A 25,027-nucleotide genomic window follows, 5' to 3' on the forward strand; every position below is an offset into this window, starting at 1 on the left:
TAATAGACAGATAGATAGCCAGACAGTTGAGCGGAAGTGAGCAGTCTGGTCGCTGTGGCAACGGAACTCTATTCTGTCAACGTTAGCAAGTTACAGAAGAGTCACAAATCTGACAACCAGGTAAATCGCAGCTTTTGAGAGCTTCATGTCTGTTTAAAATAATTCGTTGTCACGCATTTGTTGTTGTTAACTCTAATTTAGCTTATTTTAACTTTTTTTAAATGTTTGCTAATCAGCAGCATGTCTTCAGCATTGGTGAGCGGCTCGAGGACTCCTCTCCTCCCAGACATCTACAGTCCCCATAAACACAGCAAAACACCGACGTCTAAGTAAGCTCTGCTTATCAACGCTAAAACGTTGAAATATTTTGCCTTCCAACAATGTCCAGACTGTTTTTGATTAAGTTTAGGTCCATCCCGGAATGTGTGAAGGAGAATCCCGTCCATCCAACAGCAGAGAAAACACAGATCCCCACCGAGTAAGATCTCATCTGTGGATTTATAACGTTAGTGGTTTGTGAGATGATTGTTTGAAATGCCGACCTTCTGCCGTATCTCTCGAGGTCCACGAAGCCTCTGCGTCAGAATGTGTGCGTGGATCTGCTGCGCGAGGGCTTTCCTCGCTCGTTCGCGCAGATGTTCTCGCTGCTGCAGCGCTGGGACGCAGCGGATCCGCGCGAGCTGCACACACTCCAGCAGCGCCTCACCTGCGCCGAGACCGCAGAGAGACACGGTAACGGCACGCGACCTCACCCGAGGCCAACAATACTTCACATGTGGGATTTGTGGGCACAGAAATTCATATTTACACTCTAAACAAATCGTAAAATTGGGGCACAATGTACTGTATTCATTTGAAGGGATTTCCCATGTTTATTTTATTTTATGTATTTTTACAGTTGTTGCATCCGTATTTTGACATTTACACTTCATTGCATTGTACTAGGCTGATTATGCACAGGGCAACTTTGTACAATGTTGCCGTCAATGGGCAACCAGGTGAGAGACACAGGGCCCACGACCGAATTAAAGTATCCAGATAGAAATGTGTTACCCATTCTCAATGTGAAAGTGCCCAAGCAACATTGCTCCAAAAAGTTGCCCAGTGTATCATCAGCCTTAGGGTTAATAGAAATGTCCATAAAATTAGATAATGTCCTGAAAATGAGTTGCCAGTTCTTTTCTGTTATTTCTTACAGTGTAGATTGGGATGAGGGGTTGTTGTTCTGTTATGTAATTTATAATAAAGATTTTTTTAAAAAGTCTTTATCACCATAGCCTATATTTAAGTACATTTATTCTGAACTTATACAGACATCCATCACTTCTATATTTTAAAAGTAGTAATATACAGATGTAGCTTATTTATGAGTCTGATTCTGTGATTTGATTTTTCAGTGTCTGTATTTTTCTTTTTAATTACAAATGAATGTGTATTAAACTGTTAAGATGCATAATAAATAAATTTAAAAAAAAATAATAATAAATTTAAATATTTGATTTAGGTTAATAACTTAAAGGGATTATTCAATCATATCAGATGTACTTTATCCACCGTTTTTTTTTTTTTTTTTTTGTGTGTGTGTGTTTTGCCCTCTCTATTCTATTTCTATTCAATCTACTATTTTTCTTTTTATTTATTAAAAAATTGACCCTCTAACACTAGCATTCTTTTTTCTATTCTATCTACTTGTGTTCTTTTTCCCTTAACCTAAGTTTCAACTTTAAAACAGTTGTTACAACAATTAAACAGTATGTAATAGTTGTTACTTTTGCTAAAGTAATATACTGGATCATCGTCCTGTACATGCTCATCTAAATAAATTACAGTTCATCAGTACATGTACATGAGCTCTGATCCCCTAAACCTTGAGATTGCTATTATATCAATGCTCTTCATCTCTGTGTTTTCTGCTGTAGGACAGTATGGAGAGGCGTATGACAGCCACATGTTCTTGGCCAGGTTTTTCACCGAGCCTGAGGACAAATGGTTAAAGCATCATTTCATTCAGCTGGCCCTCCAGTCAGCTCGCAAATTCAAAATGGACTCTGGCAAAAGAGAGGCTGAGGCCAACCTACACATGGGCCAAGTTTATTTAGAGAAGGGTAACTTACATACACAGTTCTTCAATACATGACAGCCATTCAATCTGCCTCTTTACATTCAGATTCAAACTTCCTGCCTCAGTTCATATTTAAATCAATTAGACTACACTGAATTGGAATTTAAAAGACATTCTCAATTCAAATCAATTTAAATTCAAGTTTCTCTTAAATTGCAGGGAGAAAAATATGACCCTCTTTGTAAAATTCACCCAAGCAGAGGAAAAAGAGAAAAAAATGAATGGTTGTATGTAGAGATGTTGTGCATGTGTGTTGCAGGGCAGCTGGAGCGAGCACAAGAGCATTATGAGGTGTTTTATCAGCTGAGCATGGGCCGTACATGGCAGGACCCCAGCGGCCGCATGCATCACTCGCTCTCATGTGAGGAGCTCCAGAAGGTGTTCACGCTGCTGGGACAGAGATTGCTTCAGGAACAAGACTACACACACGCCATTAAGATGTTCAACAAGGCCTACCAGATGGCTAAAGAGTGTATGCACACTCTGTTCACTCTGACATAAGCAGAGATGCATGCAGCGTGCCCAGCTACATGACAAAGCTTAGTCAAATGTACCTTTGAATTTAAGTAAAGTTTAGTCGAGAGTAGGCAAGGTGGAGGAGAAATTAGATTTTTCCCTGTCCAATATAATTCAGGTATATTTTATTCTAAAGAAATGTATATAGCAATAAAGTGTTTACTTTATTAATAGTTGTAAACTATTACTTTATAGTTCATTAATAGTTTATAAATTGTATTGAATGTATTAATAGACTCTATACAAACTTCATTCCTTTGTCAGTAATGAAGTGATATTGTTTAATTAGTTCTTATGTAAATAGTTCAATAATGCTTTGTTGACAACTGTAAATAGTTCTCACTTTAGATTAGGTCCTGGAAAATTGGAAAATGTCATTAAGTAAGTGCTTTAAGTCAACTATTATTGCACATTAATTGCATTCGTATTAAGAGTTCATTAAAATTTTTACAAATACATTAAGCCTATCCCCAAAACACAATCAATGCCATAACACAACATATTATAACAATGCTGTCAATATGAAATACAAATACTCATTAGATCATGTTTTTAAAATACATCAGGTAGGTTTAGAGGACAGACATCTTGGTAGAAATCGCGTTCCGCGGGGCTCCATGTGATTGTGTGGTTGTGCGGTGCCTAAACACACTACTGATTAACTACAATTTATAAACTATTAAATACTAATAACTAATAGTTTGCAAATGATTTCTAAGTGCTTTGTTATTGCATGCTTATTATAAAGTATTACCAATTATCGTATTGTCATATAATGATCTTATAAATTTATACTGGCAATACAACTCATTTATGATCAGATTTTCAAACGCTTGGCCAGTTGTGCATTCCATGAATAACATTCGGGCAGCAGAAGGAACTTCCACGTCAGATTTCCAGCAATAAAACCACACAACCCCTAAAGCACAGTTTAATGACTCTTCCTGTTGTTGGTTTTTGATCTGTCGTCTAGCGGGAGATCGAGGGTTAGAAGGAGATGCAGCCTATAGACTGGGCCTGGCGTATCAGAGCACCGGAGACCAGAAGACTGCTAAACAGGTCTGTTCAGAGCGCTTGCAAACTCTACTTCTTCTTTCTGTAATTATTTGTTCTTTGAGGTTTTTGTTGCTTGTGTCAGTTTTTCAGCGTATGCATGGAGATCTCCACAACACTTGAAAATACAGACAGCCTGGGAAGAGCGTATGAAGCCATTGCCAAATCTCTGGAGAGGTACAGTAGATGCACACACACACACACACACACATCACACATCACAACACATTTAAATCTGAGATGTAAAGCTTCATTTCTAAAATAGTGACTGTAGAGACAGAAAAACCCAATGTTTTGTAATGAAAAGGTACCAAAAAATGACTATCAAAGTTCAGTTTCCTGTGAATTTCCCATTAAGTTGTGGGGAAGTTGTGGCCTAATGGTTAGAGAGTTAGAGAGTCGGACTCGTAATCCAAAGGTTGCGAGTTCGAGTCTCAGGCTGGCGGGAATTGTAGGTGGGGAGTGAATGTCCAGCGCTGTCTTCCACCTTCAGTACCATGACTGAGGTGAGACCCTTGAGCAAGGCATCGAACCCCCAACTGCTCCCCGGGCGCCGCAGCATAAATGGCTGCCCACTGCTCCGGGTGTGTGTTCACTGCTGTGTGTGTGCACTTAGGATGGATTAAATGCAGAGCACGAATGCTGAGTATGGGTCACCATACTTGGCTGTATGTCACTTCACTTTCACTTTCACTTAACTGATGTATAAATTGAATGGAATATAAGCTGCTTTGGATAAAACCAAAAAATGTGTCAAAATATTGAACACTACTCATGGGATACAAAAAATTTAAAAATCACATGCATTGGACTGTTGATGGTGCTATAGAGCAGAAAATTAGATATGTAAACTTTTGTGATTAGATTTCATGAACCATGACTCACATGAATTAACTACTCATGCCTTAGATATCTCCAAATTACTTTCCATTATATTACATTTAAAAAGAAAAATATATTTTATTGTGCAATGACCCCTACCCGAATTTTTGGAATTTTTCTGGAGCCCCAGTAAATAATTATCAAAAACATGCTGATTTTTAGATTAGTATGGCTGCTCCCGCACAAATGATTTCTCTCATAGTGGCCTGTTTTATTAAAAGACAGCAAGTCTTTAATTTGGTATAGTACTACTAGTATAAATATTGGACATACTTGACTGAATTTATGTTTCTAGTGATCTTAAAACGAGTGAACTCCTTTAATACTTTTTAAAAAGCCTTCCGGTATGCACCCGTACTCAAGCTGACTTAGTTCACCCAAAAATGAAGATTTGCTGAAAACATCCTCACCCTCAGGCCAACCAAGATGTAGATGAGTTTGTTTCTTCATCAGATTTGGAGAAATGTAGCATCGCATCACTTGCTCAGCAATGGATGCTCTGCAGTGAATGGGTGCCGTCAGAATGAGAGTCCAAACAGCTGATAAAACATCACAATCCACAGCACTCCAGTCCATCAGTTAACATCTGGAGTAGTGAAACGCTGCGTGTTTGTAAGAAACAAATATATCAATAAAACGGTTTAACTTCAAACCTTTGCTAATGGCTAAAATATGAGTCCTCTGTCCATAACATTACTTCCTCCAGTAAAGACTTGATAAAACATAAAAACATTTCTTTAATGTCCAGAATAAGCAGAGCAGGAATAAAACAAAAAAGCTCAAATGTAAAGTTCTTGTTTGCATTTTTGGTGACGCCATAATTCTCATACTTTCACTTCGTAACATTATTTTTTTTTTTAAATGTGGCTTAATATTTCATAAGGCTGTTATTTAAAAATTTACAATGAGAGTGTCTATACTTTTGACTGCTATATGTAAGGTATGGACTTTAGCCAGAAGGTGGCAGTACAGTACATGTGTCTACATGGTGAACGTAAATTAGTTGGTTTTATTAGAATGACTTGTTAGTCAATGGTTTTTGGTAAACTGCAATGAGATTACGGTACTTGGACCCTGATAACTGATCAACTATGACTTATCAGTAACCATTTCTTTCTAAAGCTTCTGTGTGTTTGTGTGTTACAGTGAAGGCAAAGTAACAGAGGCAACTGAATATTTGGAGAAGTTTGCTGAGATTTCTCTAAACAGCAAACAGGACAGAAACCTTGAGAAAGCCTGCATGTGCCTCGGAAACATCCTCAGCTTGAGAGTAAGAGACAGAGAGCTTAGATTTAAATCTACATGTGGGTTAAGAATTTGTGTCCCAAACCTAGTGAGCTGCCTGTCTAGAGAGCATTTGAAGGCATCATCAGCATGTGTTGCGTCAGATCTTTGTGCACTTTATGATGTGTTTATAGAGTTTTAGTGTTCCTGTGTATCTGCATGTTTGTTTTTGTACTCAGAAGCAGTATGATGGAGCTCATGAACATTTTGGACGTGCGTATGAGATTGCGTGTAAACTGGAGTCGGTGGACAGGCTGCAGAAGGCTCGGGTGTGTGCGGGCAGCGCTCGTGCACTCAGCATGATGCAGACCTATCACAGGCTCATAGAGACTCCAGGACGCCAGAACATCAAGAGAATCATCAGCTGGAAGAAGAGAAGACACGACAGCTTAAGTGCACCATTGTGAGTGAGCAGACAACTGAACAATTCAGCTGAATTCTCTGCCACATCAGAGGTCTCTGGATTGCTTTGGTGTGTCAGATAATGCACAAACTTACTCTCTTCTTTCTTAACAGAGAGGAAGAAATGAAGAGGTGAACAGTGGAAGGCAGATGTTTGTCTGAAGGCTGAATAAAGTTTCAAATCTGTCTTTTAGAGAGATTCCATGTGGAAAAGAAGTACATTCGTTTTTAATAGTACATTTAAAAGGGATTTTAACATTTAAAAGAATATACTGAAGTGTGAACTGAGTGTATGTTATTTGTTGACAGTTAAATGAAAATGTATTATGTTTTAAATTCATATTAAATGCAGTTAGCTGAACTTCAGAATTCTTTGTTCACACACTAGTAGGACTTGAGTTACATTTGTATTCTGTTGTCTAAGAAACATGGTTAAAGTGTACTGCTGAATGTGCTGATAAGCATTTGGGGTAAACTAAAATATAATATCATTTCTATTCAAACTGTATATAAACTTTAAATGTAATATCACATTAAAGATAAAAGGACTTCATGTGCTTTAGTATGTTCGTCAACACATCAAAATATGTGTACTTCTTTAAAGTGCACTTTTTAAAAGTGTGCTTAAGTGTGTTTAGAAACACAGTCATGAAAGTGTCTTTCTTCATGCCTTTCATTTAACAAGTTCAACCAAAGGTGATCATTTTGTCATCATTTATTCATGTCTTATGCATTTGATACACACACAAAATCTGTGCATTAATGTCTTGCATGCATAAATGATTTATCAAGTATTTAAAATATTACACATTTAGAGAAAGATTTTGAACCATCTGAAGCCACACATAAACAAAAACCGCACATTCCTATTGGCCTTAAATACACAGACACAACTTTTTGCACTGCTGTTAGACTCTTGATCTTTATGTTTGTCCACTCATGAGTGAATGAACGAGTGTATAAAAAAACACAGTTCATTCTGATAACACTTTTAAATGAATAACATAAACGAACATTAAAACACTGTACATTGTTTAACATCAAGATACAAATATTTTATTATATCTGACCAAAGTACTGCTCTGAGAAGCATTATATAATAACGTTGATGTATTATAGCTTAATGATTAATTTTATTATTATTGCAGAGTGTATTTGGTGGTTTTATTTGCTCTGAGATGGAAGTATATTTGCAGAATAAACAAGTTCAGGGATCCCCTTGTTAGTGTGCTTTAAATGGTAAGTGTCTTCAATGCAGATAATGTAATATTAATGAAATGAAAGGTCACTTAAGTGTACTTAAAAGTGCACGTTGCAATTTAATTCAAAGTACATTTTAAATCATTATGTTTTAATAATCTTTTGTTGCGCTTTAAGCTTATTTTGATGTGTTGACTAGCATACTAAAGTAAATATAAAGTACTTGATTATAATTAATTTTGCATGAATTATTATTTCAAATCTTCATTACAAATGTTATTAAAAATAGCCTATATATTTTAAAAATACATTACTTATAAGTTTCATAAAAAATTATTTGACGTATGTTTTAGTTCACATTTAAAAAATAGGCTACTTTTGTTATCCAAAGTAAATTAAAGGTAAAAAAAAATAATAATAATAATAAATAAATAAATAAAATAAGATTCAGTGATATTGCACATTTTTGAAGTTACCTGAGGGAAGAAAAAAATGTTTTACAGTGTATTCACATCAACTAGCTCTCAGGAAACCTGATAGAATCTTTATTTCTTGCAGTATAAAAGGTTGCTTGTTTTGTCCAGTCTCTCTCTCAGTTTCTCTCTCTCTCTCTCTCTCTCTCATATCACTTCCTCTTTCCCACATCGAGCTCAATGTCAGCGGACCCCGAGCGCGACAGACTCCTCACGTTATGCAGCTTTACGCGAGTTTGGAGTCGCTCTCCGTGAATCATGTCTTTGCACTCGCCCTGCTCGTGTGTTTGGCGATAGTGGTTAAATTATTAGTTATGAGGAGAAGAGGTATGCGAACTATGGAGCCTTTCCCAGGACCACCTGCACACTGGCTCATCGGACACGTCAAGGAGGTAAACAACACCACCACAGCTGGAATAAACAGCGACTGTCTCTGTAGCTCAGCTTTGGAGTCTAATCATGCTTTTTCTGTTGGTTTCGAACATCTATTATTTAATTAGAATAACTTTTCAGTTTTATTCTACTAAAAATGTAATTATCTTTTGGGCAATAGTTGATGCATATGACTGTTGGGTCGGTGCAAGTTGTCACAGTTATGATATGTTGCCATTTTATAGGCTACAGTCTATTCATGAGTACAGTGGAAAATATATAATTAGTGTAGAAACAATTTCACTCAGAAATGTGAAATCAAAATTATTTATAAAAAGTAGTATTTTCTTGTAAAATTTCTTGTAACTTTTGTTTTTAATTCCAACTTTGAAAAATCACATTTGCCCTGGTTATCTTCACGGGATGAAACCTCATGCCTGAGCCCTTGTCTATTCACCACAACTAAACAATTACATAATTATATTGTGCAGCAATAAACCCAACAGCCTTGCATTGTATTCACATTCTTCAGCAGCGGTTGGAAGACTTCACGTGAAATTACTAAATTGAGAGTGCAATTATTGTCCATAAGAGTTATACAGACCTTTTTTTATATTCATAGTTTCACCAGGATGGACATGATTTGGAAAAGGTTATGAAGTGGAGTGGACAGTATCCCTTTGCCTTTCCGCTGTGGTTTGGCCCGTCTCTGTCCATTCTGAACATCCACCACCCATCATATGTGAAGACCATTCTCACCACGACAGGTGCTCATCCGATTGACAATTTTAAGATTTATATTACAGGCTAATTCTTTCTCAAATATTAACAACTAAAACGCAGCATTTTATTTATAATTTTTTTTTTTTCATGCTTTATTTACAGAACCCAAAGATGATTATGCATACAAGTTTTTCATCCCTTGGTTAGGTAAGAAGATCACACGTAAAGCTGAAAATTATTTCTTTATTAATCTATACTATTACTATTAGGTTTATTATTGGGTGTTTCTTCAACTACGGGCAAGTCTGTCCTTGTGGATTTTTAGAAAATAAACTCAAAGACAGTTTTCTCACACTCTAGTTTGTATATTTAATTTATGTCCAGTGCATGGCACAGACACCAAGGAAGAATTAAGACATTTTTGTCATTTTTGAACTGTCACGAATGTCATTTCTACCATCTCAAGTCGTCATTCCTTCTGTGGCATTCTATTATCAGTATCAACTCTTGACTGTCTCCTCAGGCGATGGCTTGCTTGTGTCTACTGGACAGAAGTGGTTCCGGCACAGACGGCTTCTCACTCCTGGTTTCCATTATGATGTTCTGAAGCCTTATGTGAAACTTGTTTCTGATTCAACCAAAGTCATGCTTGTATGTGACCCATAAATCAAAAATGTCACTATTTACTCAGACTTTATGTTAAAACAGTGTATCCTGTCTCAGCGTAATGTGCACAACTTTAAGACTGCTGCAAATATTTCTCTGATCATCTCAACCAACCCGAAGCAGCAACATTTTCTCAACCAATTATGTAATTTTGGGGCAAGAATTGTTTGGAAGGTCAAAGGATTTTTTGAGAAACCTGTTTGACAACAGTCATTATTTTTGTAATTCCTTATTCACCGTTAAAAAAATCTTCTTGAGTCTCATAAAACGTAAAAAATTAAGTTGAAATTGGTTACATTCTTTTGATGAGTTCAAGTAATGGAAAAGCAAATGCCTCTATGACTTATTGATTATATCATTTTTACAGTGTTGCTGGGTGACATGACACACTTAAACTCCTAGAATTATTTAAAAAGCTTGCTGTGTTTTAATTATAGTTTCAGTCATTTATGTTTCTGTCTTTCAGGATAAGTGGGAAGTTTATGCCAAACCAGGAGAGTCGTTTGAACTGTTTAAGCATGTGAGTCTGATGACGCTGGACAGCATCATGAAATGTGCGTTCAGCTGTAACAGTAACTGTCAGACAGACAGGTCAGTTCATACTCCTTTACCTCGTCCTATAGTACTCATCCGCCTCCTTTCAGTGTAACCTCGCTGATCTGTTTTCAGTGGAACCAACCCGTACATCCAGGCGGTGTATGACCTCTGCCACCTGGTGAACCTCAGGTTCAGAGTGTTTCCATACCACAGCGAGGCCATATTTCATCTCAGTCCACATGGATACAAATTCAGGAAGGCGGCCAGAATAGCACACAATCATACAGGTGACGTTTCTTTGCTAAGGCACCTCGTGAGCAGGCCCAACCACGCAACGATTAGTGTAACTCTAACTGTGATTTTGACCATCTGAATTATATGAGGCTCTGGAAGTTTTATAACATGGCTGCATGTCTTTCTAAAATTATATATATATATATATATATATTTGAAAACCAGTTCAAAATTCAAATCCATTTCTGCATATTTTGTGAAACTCCATAGACTGAGTCTGGGTCTGCTCATGGCTAGGGTTGGGTACCGAACTCGGTACTTTTAAGGGTACCGACCGAATTGCGTCGGTACTACCGAGTATCGATTCACACCAAATCATTCGGTACCACATTTCGGTACCTGAGAACGCATTTGGGCGCTTACGAGAGAGACAGAGAGAGAGAGAGAGAGAGAGAGAGAGAGATGATGTCACCACTACAACTCTTTAAAACACAACACACAGGGCAAACCGAAATGTTCTGACGTGTGCTTAAATTTCTAGGGTCATGGTTTCCGAGAAGACGCGGACAGGATACGGAGTCCATTCATAAAACCGGAATTTACTCTATAGCGCGGAATGCCACGCAATTTGTCAAGTTTTGGATGAAAAAAAGAAGGTCTGTCACTTAATTCGATTCGCGATATGAACTAGTGTATGCGAATATTAAAACGCAAAAAGACGGTTTAAATATGAATCCTGCATGTTCCGTTATCCTCGGTATGTATGAATGGCGGAGACGCGGTTTCGTTTACTACACAAATACTGAAGCACACGTGAACTCTGCATCTCACAACATGAACACATGAACTTACAGGCTGTTAGAGTCACTTCATGAGAATTTTACCATTACATTTGAGAAAACCAGCATATTATATTGTACACACACACTTCACGGCAACCTGTCAAAATAAAAGTGCGGTTTAACACGTAACAGAAATATATTGCTCTTGTATTACTTTTGTACTGTATAATGTACATCTTTATATATTCCACTTACTGAAAAAATTAAATAAAACAATTAAATGAAAAAAATAATTACAACCACATTAATAACTTAATTGTGGAAAAAAAATACAATTATTATTAGAACTTTTTTTAAAGGAATATTCACACAATTTTTCTACCATGTATTAATTTTAACAGTAAACCTCTGTTTGTTTGCCAAAAAATAAAATGGTTTCATTTTCATATGATTAAAAATAAATAAATGTTTAATGTCTTCATTTGATTATCAGAAAAAATAAAACCCAAAAATGTCTGGAAGAAAAAAAAAATTCTAGGGCCCTATTGTTAAAAATGTTGAAATTGAGAGTTTTGGACTTATTTTTCACTGAAATAAATGTTTTGTTATTACACAGAGAGAGTAAAGTACCGAAAAAAGGTACCGTTGGGTACCGGTACCGAATTTCAGGTACCGGTACCGGTACCGATACCGGTTCAAATGTGAACGGTACCCAACCCTACTCATGGCTACTATTATATACATACCTGCTTATGTATCTTAGTTAAACCAGAATATACACTACCGTTCAAAAGTTTGGGGTCAGTATGATGTTTTCTATTCTTTTTATTATTATAGTATTATTTAAATTGATCAAAAGTGACAGTAAAGGATTTCTATTTAAAATAAATGTTGTTCTTTCAACTTTCTACTCATCAAAGAATTGTAATGGAGCAGTTTGCACATAAATATTACACAGCAAAACTGTTTTCAACATTGATAATAATCAGAAATGTTTCTTGAGCTGCAAATCAGCATATTAGAATGATTTCTGAAGAATCATGTGACACTGAAGGCTGCAGTAATGATGCTGAAAATACAGCTGCGCGTCACAGAAATAAATTTTACTATAGCCTTTTACTATATATTCACATTGAAATTTGTCATTTTAAATGATAATAATGTTTCACAGTTTTACTGTATTTTTAATCAAATAAATACAGCCTACTGTAAGAGACTACTTTCAAAGATACTACAAAATCTCACAACCTCCAAATTTTTGAACGGAAGTGTAAATCTGTAACAAGCAAAGCTATAAAGTTATCATGTCATTTCAATTTCTTAATATTTTTTAGCGGAAGTTATCAGAAAGAGGAAAGAAGTCTTGAAGATTGAGAAGGAACAGGGCATTGTTAAAAACAAACGATATTTGGACTTTTTGGATATTCTTCTGTCTGCCCGAGTATGATATTCTCAAGCACTTACACAACTCTTATATTTAAAGAAAATAAATGAAAATAGCTGATATTTTGTTACATATTGCATAGTGCCATTGTATCATCTATCATTGATGTTAGAGATTTTTTTGTCGCTCACAGGACGAGCATCAGCAGGGTTTGTCGGATGAAGATATCAGGGCTGAAGTGGACACATTCATGTTTGAAGGCCATGACACCACAGCCAGTGGAATATCTTGGATCTTCTACAATCTGGCTTGTAACCCTGAGCACCAGGAGAAGTGCAGAGAGGAGATCCTGCAGGTTCTGGATGGAAAAGACACAGTGGACTGGTACTGTCGCTACCATAGCCGCGGGAACATATTTTATCTGGGGGGGTGCTGGAGGGCGGGGCCGGTGGGGGGCTTTTAGACAAAATCCTAATACTAAACAGCCCAACTCTTATAGATTAACATACAAATGAATGAAGACAGAGTTATATGCGAACCAATATATATTTGTGCTTTTGTGATTTTAGTCCAATAATCAGTGCACTTTGGCGAATTCTCTCATCAGAAATAAGAGATGAATTCATCATGCACTGCAGACAGCTTCACTTAGGTATTATAAGTTATTATAATTATTATATTATATTATTATAATATTATATTAGTAGACTGAATTCAGTGATATTCTTTGATAATGTAAATGTTCTTGGCTCGCTGTGTAATTTGTTTGTTGTTTGAATAATCGTGGACATGCGGCTTATAATTAAACTTAAATTGTCATTTTATCAAACATGTTATCAGGTTAAATACAAAATATTAAAATATTTGATATGGTAAGCTACTTGCCTAAAATGATTTGCGTGATTAATAGATTGCATTAGGCTACAGTGGTTTGATCGCGGTTGATCAGAGCCTAGAGCGCCGTTAAAGAGCTGTTCTTATGTGATTGTCGGTGGCCGTCTTGAGAAGCGAGAAATTATATTGATTATAATGGTTATTTTGGTCATTTAACACAATTAGGAGTGGGCAATGTGACTAGAATCTTATATGACGCAAATGAGTGTATAAAGTGATATACACTCACTGGCCACTTTATTAAGTACACCTTGCTAGTACTGGATTGGATTGCCTTTTTCCTTCAGAACTGCCTCAGTTCTTCGTGGCATAAATTCAACAAGGTTCTAGAAACTTTCCTCAAAGATTTTGGTCCATATTGACATGATATGAGCACGCAGTTGCTGCAGATCTGTCATTGATTGAATCTCCTGTTCTACCACATCCCAAAGGTGCTCTGTTGGATTGAGATCTGGTGGCTGTGGAGTATAGTGAAATCATTATCATGTTCAAGAAACCAGTTTGAGATGATTTGAGTTTTGTGACACAGTGTGTTATCCTGCTGGGCATAGCATCACAAAATGAGACACTGTGGTCAACAATACTCAGGCAGGCTGTGGTGATTAAAATATCAATTACACCTCTGATACAAGGCAGGATGGATTCATGCTTTCATGTTGTTTATGACAAATTCTGACCCTATCATCCGAATGTCGCAACAGAAATCGAGACTCATCAGACTAGGTAACCTTTTTCCAATCTTCTCTTGTCCAGTTTTGGTGAGCATTTGTGAACCTGTTTTAGCTGATAGTGGCACCCGGTGAGGTCTTCTGCTGCTGTATCCCATCTGCCTCAAGGTTTGGTGTGTTGTGCATTCAGAGATGCTGTTCTGTAAACCTCAGTTGTAAACTTATTTGAGTTACTGTTGCCTTTCTATCAGCTCAACATAGTCTGGCCATTCTCTTCTGACCTCTGGGATCATCAGCCATAGAGATGGTTGTGCATGAAAATCCCAGCAGTTTCTGAAATACTCAGACCACCAACAACCATGCCATGCTCAAAGTCACTTAAATCACCTTTCTACCCCATTCTGATGCTCAGTTTGAACTTCAGCAGATCGTCTAGATCAGGGCTCCTCAAATCTGGACCTCGAGATCCACTTTCCTGCAGAGTTTAGCTGTAACCCTAATCAAACACACCTGAACATGCTAATCAATGTCTTCAGGATCATTAGAAAATCACAGACAAGTGAGTTTGATCAGGGTTGGAGCTAAACTCTGCAGTGGATTGGACCTCCAGGGTAAGATTTGAGGAACCCTGGTCTAGATCATGGCTGTGTCCGAAATCGCTCCCTATACTCTCATGCACTATTCCTTACATTAGGCCACTAATAGAGTTCACTTGAAGGAGTGAATGGAAACTAGTGAGTGAATTCGGTGCAGCGGAAGGACTGTTGCTTTTTCATAGTTTGTGCTTGCTGTTTAATAATCATTTGAAACTGGCAAACTGGCAGCTCCAGTAGGAGGATTTATCCTGAACTCTGTCATGGAAATTATGTATAAACCCTAATTAAACAATTTAATAATTAATTTACAATGAATTTATGGCTGTATTGTATTACACTGTGATGTGACGGCTGCGGGCGCCATCTTCTTGCAATTCATTCGCCGTGCGACTCTCACAGTGCATTATGGGGATTCTCTAGCCGTTGAGTGTACATCAGTTGCACACTCGTTATTGCTGTGCAGTGTGGGATTGAATGAGTGCACTCGATAATGTCTACTAAGGTTGTCCACTAAAAATGGCTGTCCCCTTAGGGGTATTGGGGTTGATTTCGGATACAGCCCATGTCTTCATGCCCAAATGCACCGAGCTACTGCCATGTGATTGGCTGATTACATATTTGCATTTATGAGCTTTTGAACAGGTGGATTTAATAAAGTGGCCGGTGAGTGTATATCAAGTATATTTTGCTGGAAATGAGTTTGCCATGATATCAAAATTTTAGATGCTAGCTAATTTCACAATTCCTGATAACAATTTGGATACCACAGCAGAAATTAATACTAGGCTAACTAAATGAAGTTCCTAAACGTAAGTTAGGGAGGAGCGAGCCCATCTAATCTTTCAATCAACAGCCAGAGTATATATGCAGCTGCTTACCTCTCTCTGGTCTCAGCTGCTCCAGCATCCCTCCACCTCCCCAATTCTCCTCCTTCTTCTTAGGTACCTTGCCCTTTGTAATCACCTTATATCATGTCCCTGGGGGTTTATCAGAGCTCGAGTTGAAGCTGCTTCATCGAGCCACTCATCAGTGGACAGCAAGCCAAATAAGTTTACTCTATTTCCTAATGATTATACGGGCAAACGAACTCGTTAATGTAATGCCGAGTTCACACTGCACGATTTTAGACTTGATTTTCAGGTTTTGTGAAATCGCCGACAAATGCTCGAAATCGTACGCAAATCTGTGCTCGTTCATGCGAGTGACAATCACAAAGTGTGAATTATCAAGTAAAAAGTCAAGTGAACAGTAAGTAATAAAAAGATTACAAACAATTGGACAAATACAATAAAAAAGGTGCAATTAAATAAAAAATGTTTTACATTTTTTTGTCTATCTAACAGTAGTATTCAGCTAATAATCGACTACAGAAATTGAATGAAGTAATAGATTTAAAAAAATTAAACACTACGTAGTCTTCACTGTCTGCCCAATAATCATTTTATCTCAAATATCTATTTTCATAATAGAAATTGAGATATATCCCCAGAAAATTCACTGAAAATAAATTATGAATTAAATTTTACAGTTGGCAGGTATTGTATCTCATTTCATTTTAAGACTCAAAGCACTTCACAGCAAAACACACTGACTTTATCATTATTTTTGTCTTGTTTAATCCATATACAATACACAGTACAAAAACCAAATGACTAAACTCTGCTCAGACTTTAAGAAAACAGATTGTGGTCATTCATAGCAAATCAATTCAAATTCCACTCATTACACCTTGATTTCATTGCTCTCACAACTACTAAACATTTTCAGACATCAGTAATGCCTTATTCACTGTCAGCTTCTCTGAGACTGTTCCTCTCTTCTTATGTTTCAGGGAAGACCTCAATAAAATTCCTTATACCACAATGTGCATTAAAGAATCCCTGCGGCTGTGCCCTCCTGTCCCGGGAATATCACGAAAGTTGACTAAACCCTTGACTTTCTTTGATGGACGGACTGTACCTGAAGGTAGGTTGATATTTCAGTTTGTTCCTCATGCAAAGCTATCATAACACTAAAAAAGACAAGTGCACAATTCATATACTACTTTTACAGTACTCTTAATGGTACTTCATGGTAAGGCTGTGCAATTAATCGCTTGCGATTGTCATGTGCATCTCGTCAGTAAAGTCGGTTCCGTGATTAGTAGTAAATCTCCATCACGTGCTTTCAGATGGAGCGGCTTTTACTACACAGAGCCGTAGTTCACTGACAAGCTACACAATATCGTGTTCATTATCGCAGATGAATCGTCTGCAAAATTGAATGCGATATTGCTGTGCAATTAATCGCGATATTGCGATTAATTGCACAGCCCTACTTTATGGCACTTTTTGTCCTTTTTGAGAAAGACAATCACTGGTCACCATCTAAATTCTTTGCAAGAAGACATTTTTAGAGGAACTTAAAAAATTAGTTGATGACAGAATCTACATTTTTGATTGATCAAGTTCATTATTGCTTCAGAAAGGGACCATATAGTTTCCCCAAATGCATCAGTCATAAAACCCAAACATTTTGTGAGAAGCAACAGCATAAGCCAACATGGACACACTTACAAAAGCTGTCCTTGATATAATATTTCACTTAATGGTTTCAATGTTTTGGTCTCCAGTGTGTATGAAGTTTGACAGACTGCTGCCACTGCTTTATGCCCTGTTCACCTATAAACAGATACGATGACCTCTAACTCAGAGAACATCTGATCAAACATTAACCTGGCTGCTTGTTGTTCGGTTACTTGACATATGACACCGAATGTTATCAGTTCATCACAAAACAGTGAGAGTACTGCAGGCTGAATACATCACTGCATGCCTTAAAACACTGCTTTACTCTTCCACAGGTTGTACCATTGGAGTTAGCATTTATGGGATCCACATGAATGCCTCAGTGTGGGAGAATCCATATGTATGTGTGCATTCTTTATATCTGAAATGTCACTCATTACATAACATAGCTCAGTTACAACAGAATAATTACTGAAAAATAATGATTTATAAAAGGAGAGTACAGTGGAGTTCAAAGTTGTGTAAATGCACCATTTGCATAAAATTTTTAAATGGCAAAATATTTAGCAGCAAAACAGAAAATTAACAAAAAAAAAAAAAAAATGAATGAATGTCTTAGTATTTACTGTGTTCTTATTTTATTTTAATGCACTGAAGCTGCATTAACAAAACCTGATGATCATGTTTTCCAGCCTGATTTGAGATGTCATGACCGTCTGCACAGAGTCACATGATCAATGACAATCATTTACTCACATCTGACTAGTTCTTTAGAAATAGTGAAATCATAACCAATTCTATAACCATAAACATTTTTATTAATCTTTTCATAGATTTAATCTAAAAAAAAATTATCTAAATCTTAAATTATTTCCAAATTTAAATTAGATTTAAATATCATTTTGTTCTCTTCATTTTGGACTCCACAGTAATATAATCGAAATACACATCTGTAAAACAATTGAAGGATATGTTTTATGTGATTTATAATCAAAACTATATTTTAACCATAAACCTTATATTTTATGTTTGTAATATTCATTATCAGAGGACAATATTATAAGACTTCATAATATTATAATAATATTATTACCACTGAAATAATAAGATCATGAACTGGTTTTATTCAAGTCAGAAATAACTCAAATTATATGACTTAAATCAAGTAGAAATAGGTCTTGAAGGTAACAATTGCCGGTTACCAATTTATACAATGTATTTTAAAAAGTCTTTGATGTTTTATGTTCATTAATATAATCCTTTTATTTCTTTGATGTATTTCTTCCGACTGTATTTAATATGTTGTGTTGTCCACAGGTATTTGATCCGTTGAGGTTTCTGCCGGAGAACGTTGCTAAGAGGTCGCCGCATGCTTTTGTGCCCTTCTCTGCTGGACCCAGGTTTGTTAAAGAGACATGAGCGGTTTAGCAAGTGGGTCATTCATTCACATTTCAGCCACACAGAACAAAGCTGCTCTTTGGTTTGGAGTTTGGAGCGTCTGTGGCTCCGACCTCATGAGAGCAAACAGCTTCTGATGTGTATTTGATTACAGAAACTGCATCGGCCAGAACTTTGCCATGAATGAGATGAAAGTTGCAGTGGCGCTAACACTGAAGAAATACCGGCTGATTAAAGACCCCCAGCACATCCCAAAGATGATCCCTCAAGTCGTGCTCAGATCACTCAATGGAATTCACATCAAGATCAAACCAGTAGAAAATGATTCATGATCAGCTAGAGGGTACATTGAGCCCGTTTGACATGCTAGGAGCCGTGTTTGCCTTAATTTAAATATTTAATACACATTTAACACCTGGAAACTGGATGGTTAGTAAATACCACACACACTAAAGTGGCCCAACTGTGTAATGAATTCAGTTCTAAGCCCCGATCATACCATCAGTGTGAACACATTCTGTCACTGGTCGCTTTTACTCATGGCACCAGAAGTCACCAGCTCTCATTAATTATTCACTGGCAGTGTAAACGGGGCTTGATTGTCTGTTATACTGTATTTACAACACAGCAGTTAAACAATCTAAGGAAAAACATCCAAGCAGTATGAATTAATTCGATGTACTGAATGAATCGTTTGCCTCAGCTACATTAATTACTACATGAATTCTAAAACTAGACATCTCTAATATGGAATAAATACAGATGAAATCTTGTGATCTGTAACCAGAGGCGCACAGTAGTGAAGTATTTTTACTTTACTCAAGTAAATTTAAAAAGTATCTGTAAGTGTTTTTCTTCAGAAAGCTTTTACTTCACTACATTCCAAAGCATAATGTCTTGCTATTTTACTGCACTACATTTCATAAATAAAAGTTTACATTACAAATGTAGTACTTTCTTGAACTCAAGTAAATCTTTGAATTACTTTTACTTGAGTAAAAGTAGGAAAGTAATAGATTTCTAATGTAATTAAGTATTAAATGATATTTAATATGAAACGTAGCGCTGTAAAAAGTACAATATTATGCTTTGGAATGTTGTGAAGTAAAGTTTTATAAATAAAAACACTGATAAAGCACTGACACTTGAAAAGTACTTTTACAGCAGAGTAAAAAAAATACTTCACTACTGTCCGCCTCTGTCTGTAACTAGTGCAAAAAAGATTAAAAAAATTATGTTTATTAGCTTTTTTTTTTTTTAAGTGCATTGCCTTTTTATGTATAATGAAATGTAAACTATTTTAGTGGTTTTTGTTAATAGTTTACTCTCATCAGCACTGATCCTTAGCAGAATAGTTTGTCTAAAAATAAAAGTGCGCTCATTTACTCACCTAACGATTTATGATTCTCACTCAGTAATGTATGACTTTCTTTTTTTGTGAAACACAAAAGAAGATATTTTATGAAAGTGTTATTTTTCCTCCATACGATGAAGGTCAACGGGGTTCAGTGTATGAAGCCCCTCTGCTGGACCCTTCAGGCATCAACACCATCAACAGCCTTCAAGAGCTGAAGCCAGCCTGTCTTCAACAAGGGTCCTTAAGGATATAAGAACTCTGGTCATGTCTTTGAGATTAAAACGATAAAATTAATTTAAAAATCTTTTACTTTAATACTATACTAGACTATACTTTTACAACTTGCATTTTCATCTAGGGGTTTGAAAATTCACCTCAAAAACTCAATGATAGGTTTATAAGAAGATTAAGTTTAGATGTGATTTATTTCATATTTAAGTGAAACTGTATGTGCGGCTTTGGAGCCCCCTACAGGTATGTTATTGGAATTCACTGTCGTAAATATATCACTGTCGTAATTACAGTGGATAGCTGTGCACGCGCAGTTGTTGCTGCCATAAAGAGATCCACCCTTTTCGCGGAGTTTTGTACCCGCTCACTAAACATATGCACTTCCAGAACAGACTTTTGGAAAGAAACAGAAGCCGTTCATCTTATTAGAAGTCAGTGTACCATCAGAGTGACTTTGAAACTCATTTCTCAAGGTAAAACAATTTGTAAAAAAAAACTTTTAGGTGTCTAGTGACATTTTGATATTCTGTATTATTGGCTGTTGTATGGCTGTTAGATATATTATTGTGTGGTTGGTTATATATGTAATAGCAAAAGGTTTTATGAAAGTATGTTCTCATTAGTGATGGGAGAATCCAAACTTTTCGAATCAATTCGCCAAATGATTCACTGATAGTGATGGGTCGTTCTTGAACGATTCGTTCATTTTGAACGAATCTTTAATGTGACTCGGGAAGAACGAGTCGTCTCAGGGAGTGATTCGTTCAGTCGCGCATGCGCAACATCCTATAGGTTCTGTACTGGAATTAGTTCACCTGTTTCGAGTCTTCGGGTTTGAGTCGTTCGTTCATCACGTGACAGCCTCATACACGAACCTATGCAGTCAGAGCCGGAAAGAGAATTGATTAGTTCACCTCCCGAGTCTTCGGGTTTGAGTCGTTCGTTCTTTTGTCACGTGACGTGACAGCTTTGGGCAGAGAAATTAGTTAATTTATAACCTTCCTTACAAACGGGTGCATAGTTATTATTATTATTATTATTTACTCGTACAGTTATGTGATGCATTTCTGGTCTCAAATTATTGCTTTTAATTTCTGTCAAGATGGTTCTTTTCCATAATACTGAATGTAGTAATAAAGATAATAAAGAGTTGGTTATGTTTTAATTTTTTTTTTTTTTGAGTCTAATCTTCATAAAATACAATACCTTGTTGTATTTATGTCTTTTGAGTTAACCCTTTAGATTAGACTATACTTTTGTAACATATGACACTTTAGACATTAACACTGTGTACACACTCTTGAATAGTTTTTTTTTTATTGTTTATTTTTGTGCCAGAAAAAGCTTTAGCAAAGAGGATAACTATTCCAAAATGAATTAAAACAATTTAAATAAAAAATACAAGAAAATTAAAATATACTAAAGCCACAGAGCCAGATCATAACCTTAATATTTCAAACTAACATTAATCATTCATATTCAAAATGTTATTTGCTTTCACTTTGTCATTGTGTCCTTTTTGACCAACAGGGTTTTATTTAGTTATAAAATAACACAGATCCTCAAGAAACAGTAACAAAAACATAGTGACAGAAATGAACAGACCATTTTTATTTCTAGGAAAATGCTTATTACACATATTTTGATAATTTTATGATAATTCTTAAATATGATCCAACATACAAAAAATACAGTTTTACTTTATAGTATTTTACTGATCCGGCAAGTGGTCACGTGACAAAAGAACGAACGACTCAAACCCGAAGACTCGGGAGGTGAACTAATCAATTCTCTTTCCGGCTCTGACTGCATTGGTTTAGCTTATGGGGCTGTCACGTGATGAACGAACGACTCAAACCCGAAAACTTGTCAGATAAGAGGTGAGGTGAGCTAATCAAGACCCAGGTAAACGATGAATTAATCTTTTCTGTTTCTTATAGCATTATAGTTTGTATTGTTTGTAGTGTGATCAACGTTTGCATAAGTAGTAGATGTGTTAGGGAAGTAGCACGTAACATTTTAATTATATTTTGCTAAAATGAACGAAATGACTCGGGGAAAAAAAGATTAGTTCATTTTGCTGAACGAGACTCAAAAGTCCGAGTCAGTAAAATGATCCGAACTTCCCATCACTATTCACTGATTCGAAGCGCTGCTGGTCAAAAGTGTGTAAATGCAAAAAGAACTCAGGCTAAAACATGCATAAAAACAGTTTTTAAAAGCCCATTGCAAATGTTTTATTGAAAGTAAAGAGCAACAAGTCAGCTGCCTAAGTTTTCGGATGCATTTATTTATTTATTTCACAAAAAAAGGGACAGTGTACATTAAATATCTTAATAAGCTGCTTTCTGTTTTAATTTTTATTAATTTTTTTTTGGAATGAATTTCGTTATTGTTTTTTCTATTTTGTTTCTTCAACATTAATGTTCACATTGTTGGTTATGAAGAAGCCATTTCTTAAAATGATGCTAATGAGTTAAATGATGTACATCTCTAATTGATTGTGGTATTGAATTCCACTGATGTGATGCTCTGAATGAAAAAACAGCTTGACCAAACGAGGTTTTTCTGGAATTATGCAGTCAACTTCAGCTGCACCTCTAGTTACTCTGTTTTCAATATATTTAAATTGAATAAAATCAACCAGAGGAAGAGGAGCTAAACCATGCATAATCTTATAAACTAAATAAACATTTTAAAAACATTTTATTTATGACGTAATGAAGCCTCGTTTACTGAAATCACATGACTTTGGCAGTTTGATTCGCACTCCGAACTGAAACAATTGTTTCACAAAAGTTTCGAAGCTTCACGAAGCTGTGCTTCAAAAGCACCCATCACTAGTTCTCTTGCACTTCTATGTTAATAGCAGCCTTGTTGCCCAAGATAAATGTCTTGATGTAGATCCATAAAGAAATTAAGTTTTCCTAATTTCTTCAACCTTTCTTCTTTTCCTAATTAAATAATGCATAATGTTTTAATGTTTTTATTTTATCTTCATTCTCCTTTCCTTATGAAAGCCGCTGCATGCTGGTTTAGGCTCAGTCTGGAGCGGATCTCTGTAGCATCAGGACTCTGGTTTGAGCCGGCGCTGTGTGTCCAGCTCCTCCAGCATCCACACAGAGCCCTCAGTCACGCTCCAGAGTGAAGCACAGCATCACAAAACACACGAAACGCCTGCTGTCCACTCGTCCTCACTGTCTCTGCTGCACTCCCGCTCACCCTATGTTCACAATTACAGCCAGTTACCATCATTTATCCTGACAGGACAATCCAACTGTCCAATCAACACCGAGTCATTGAGATGAGTGTGCTGTGATTGGCCACCTGTGGAGCGTAACCAGGGATGCTGTTCAATGTCCTGTAAGCTGGGACGCTCGTCCGCTGCTGCTCTAAGACACCATCTAATCAACTGACGGCAGTCTGTTACATACAACACAGTACTTCAGCAACACAACATCAACTTCTGCTCGCTCCGGCCGTGATTTCTGTCTGTGAACAGCTGCATGTTTGCCATCTCTTGCCTGCAGACAGGTGACTCGGGAAGCGCAGTCTGCAAACCCTCCGTGCGCTTTTGAACGGTAGAGAACCGCACAGGAGCTTGTAGAGCGTCACACCCAGCGACCAAGCAGTAGCTGGTCCGGCACGATAGCTGTGGGAACGAAACCACTCCGGAGGGGCGTATGAAAGAGTGCCTGAGAGACCCGAGAAGAGCAAGAGATCAGCTCAAAAGCTTCCAGTCCAAAACACAACCTTCCACAGAGAGCTTCTCCTGACCAACCTGCAAACTCTTTATACTCCGAGTCCTTCAGGAGGTGTCCGCAGCCAAAGTCCAGCAGCTTGATCTCGCTGGTGTCGGGGCACATGAGCAGGTTCTGTGGCTTGACGTCCCGGTGGAAGACGCCGCGGCTCTCGCAGTGTTTGAGAGCCTCGATGAGCTGCAGCAGCACCTTCTTGGCCTGGCTCTCATCCAGACAGCCGTTCTCCTCACAGAACCTGTGGAGATCCTGGCAAGGATCCGGCCGCTCCAGGATCATGACGTAGCGGTCGGGATGGTCAAACCACTCCAGCAGCTTCAGGACACTGGGACAGACAGGAGCTGAATTGACCCGGGTCATCAACGTGACCTCCAGCGGCAGAAGACCCTGACCTTCCTGCAGAGGAGACACCAGACCCTTGAGTCGTCGCTAGAGGCCTGAGTGTGGTTTATGTGTGTATCAAACCTTATATGTGACTGAACTTACAACTTCCATGTCCTCGTGCTCCTCGTCTTTAGTGACGTACTTGATGGCCACCTGCAGACACATGAACCACAGTAAATTACACCTGCTAATTATGACAATAACCCCCTGCTCTGTACAGATGAAATACGGTTTATGCCACAAATTGAACGAATGAAGGACTAAAGACAATGTCTCACTGGCAATCCATCAGAGCTGCGGGTCCCAGCAAACACAGAGCCGAATCCACCTTGACCCAGCATTGGGCCCTTAATATACGCATCTGCAACAATCACAAGAAATGAAAAAACAGGCGACTACAAGAATGTTACTGTAATCATCAGTCAGTGAATGAATATTTCAGTGGCAAATCACTTAATTCAGCGACGTGTTCAGAAGAAGCCTGACCTTCAGCAGAGCGTTTGGCGGGTCTCTCGTACGAGGTGCAGGGATCTTCATCCTCCGAGCTCTGCCGCTTCCTCCTCCTTTGAGTCGACCAAGGCAGAGGAGCGATATAGCCAGGCAG

The 25,027-nt window shown here is 37.3% G+C and overlaps 2 protein-coding genes and 1 pseudogene across 4 annotated transcripts; 2 read left to right on the forward strand and 1 right to left on the reverse strand.

Annotated features, from left to right (window-relative positions):
- The first annotated feature begins 16 nt into the window (after window positions 1-16).
- Window positions 17-6,812, forward strand: ttc29 (tetratricopeptide repeat domain 29). Of its 3 annotated transcripts, none has more exons than XM_058745878.1 (11): window positions 17-120; window positions 237-329; window positions 410-478; window positions 563-732; window positions 1,920-2,105; window positions 2,382-2,594; window positions 3,612-3,697; window positions 3,777-3,868; window positions 5,720-5,843; window positions 6,037-6,260; window positions 6,374-6,812. In XM_058745878.1, exons 2-11 carry the CDS (start codon window positions 241-243, stop codon window positions 6,393-6,395), a joined length of 1,275 nt encoding a protein of 424 aa, XP_058601861.1. In that variant the 5' UTR covers window positions 17-120; window positions 237-240; the 3' UTR covers window positions 6,396-6,812. The 3 variants fall into 3 exon arrangements, with proteins under 3 accessions (XP_058601861.1, XP_058601863.1, XP_058601862.1); XM_058745880.1 differs by having other exon boundaries at window positions 6,040-6,260; XM_058745879.1 differs by having other exon boundaries at window positions 47-120; window positions 240-329.
- Window positions 6,813-7,418: 606 nt separating this feature from the next.
- On the forward strand, window positions 7,419-20,082 carry LOC131521289 (cytochrome P450 4B1). Its single transcript, XM_058745877.1, has 13 exons — window positions 7,419-7,498; window positions 8,109-8,324; window positions 8,927-9,071; window positions 9,190-9,234; window positions 9,551-9,678; window positions 10,160-10,284; window positions 10,363-10,517; window positions 12,581-12,687; window positions 12,824-13,014; window positions 16,620-16,753; window positions 17,631-17,695; window positions 18,613-18,695; window positions 18,848-20,082. The coding sequence occupies exons 1-13, from the start codon at window positions 7,496-7,498 to the stop codon at window positions 19,023-19,025; spliced, it is 1,575 nt and encodes a 524-aa protein (XP_058601860.1). The 5' UTR covers window positions 7,419-7,495; the 3' UTR covers window positions 19,026-20,082.
- A 151-nt stretch (window positions 20,083-20,233) lies between these two features.
- Window positions 20,234-24,992, reverse strand: LOC131521296 (serine/threonine-protein kinase pim-3-like; annotated as a pseudogene).
- Between the last annotated feature and the right edge of the window lie 35 nt (window positions 24,993-25,027).

Source organism: Onychostoma macrolepis, chromosome 16, assembly GCF_012432095.1.
Source record: "Onychostoma macrolepis isolate SWU-2019 chromosome 16, ASM1243209v1, whole genome shotgun sequence".
Lineage (NCBI taxonomy): Eukaryota > Metazoa > Chordata > Actinopteri > Cypriniformes > Cyprinidae > Onychostoma > Onychostoma macrolepis.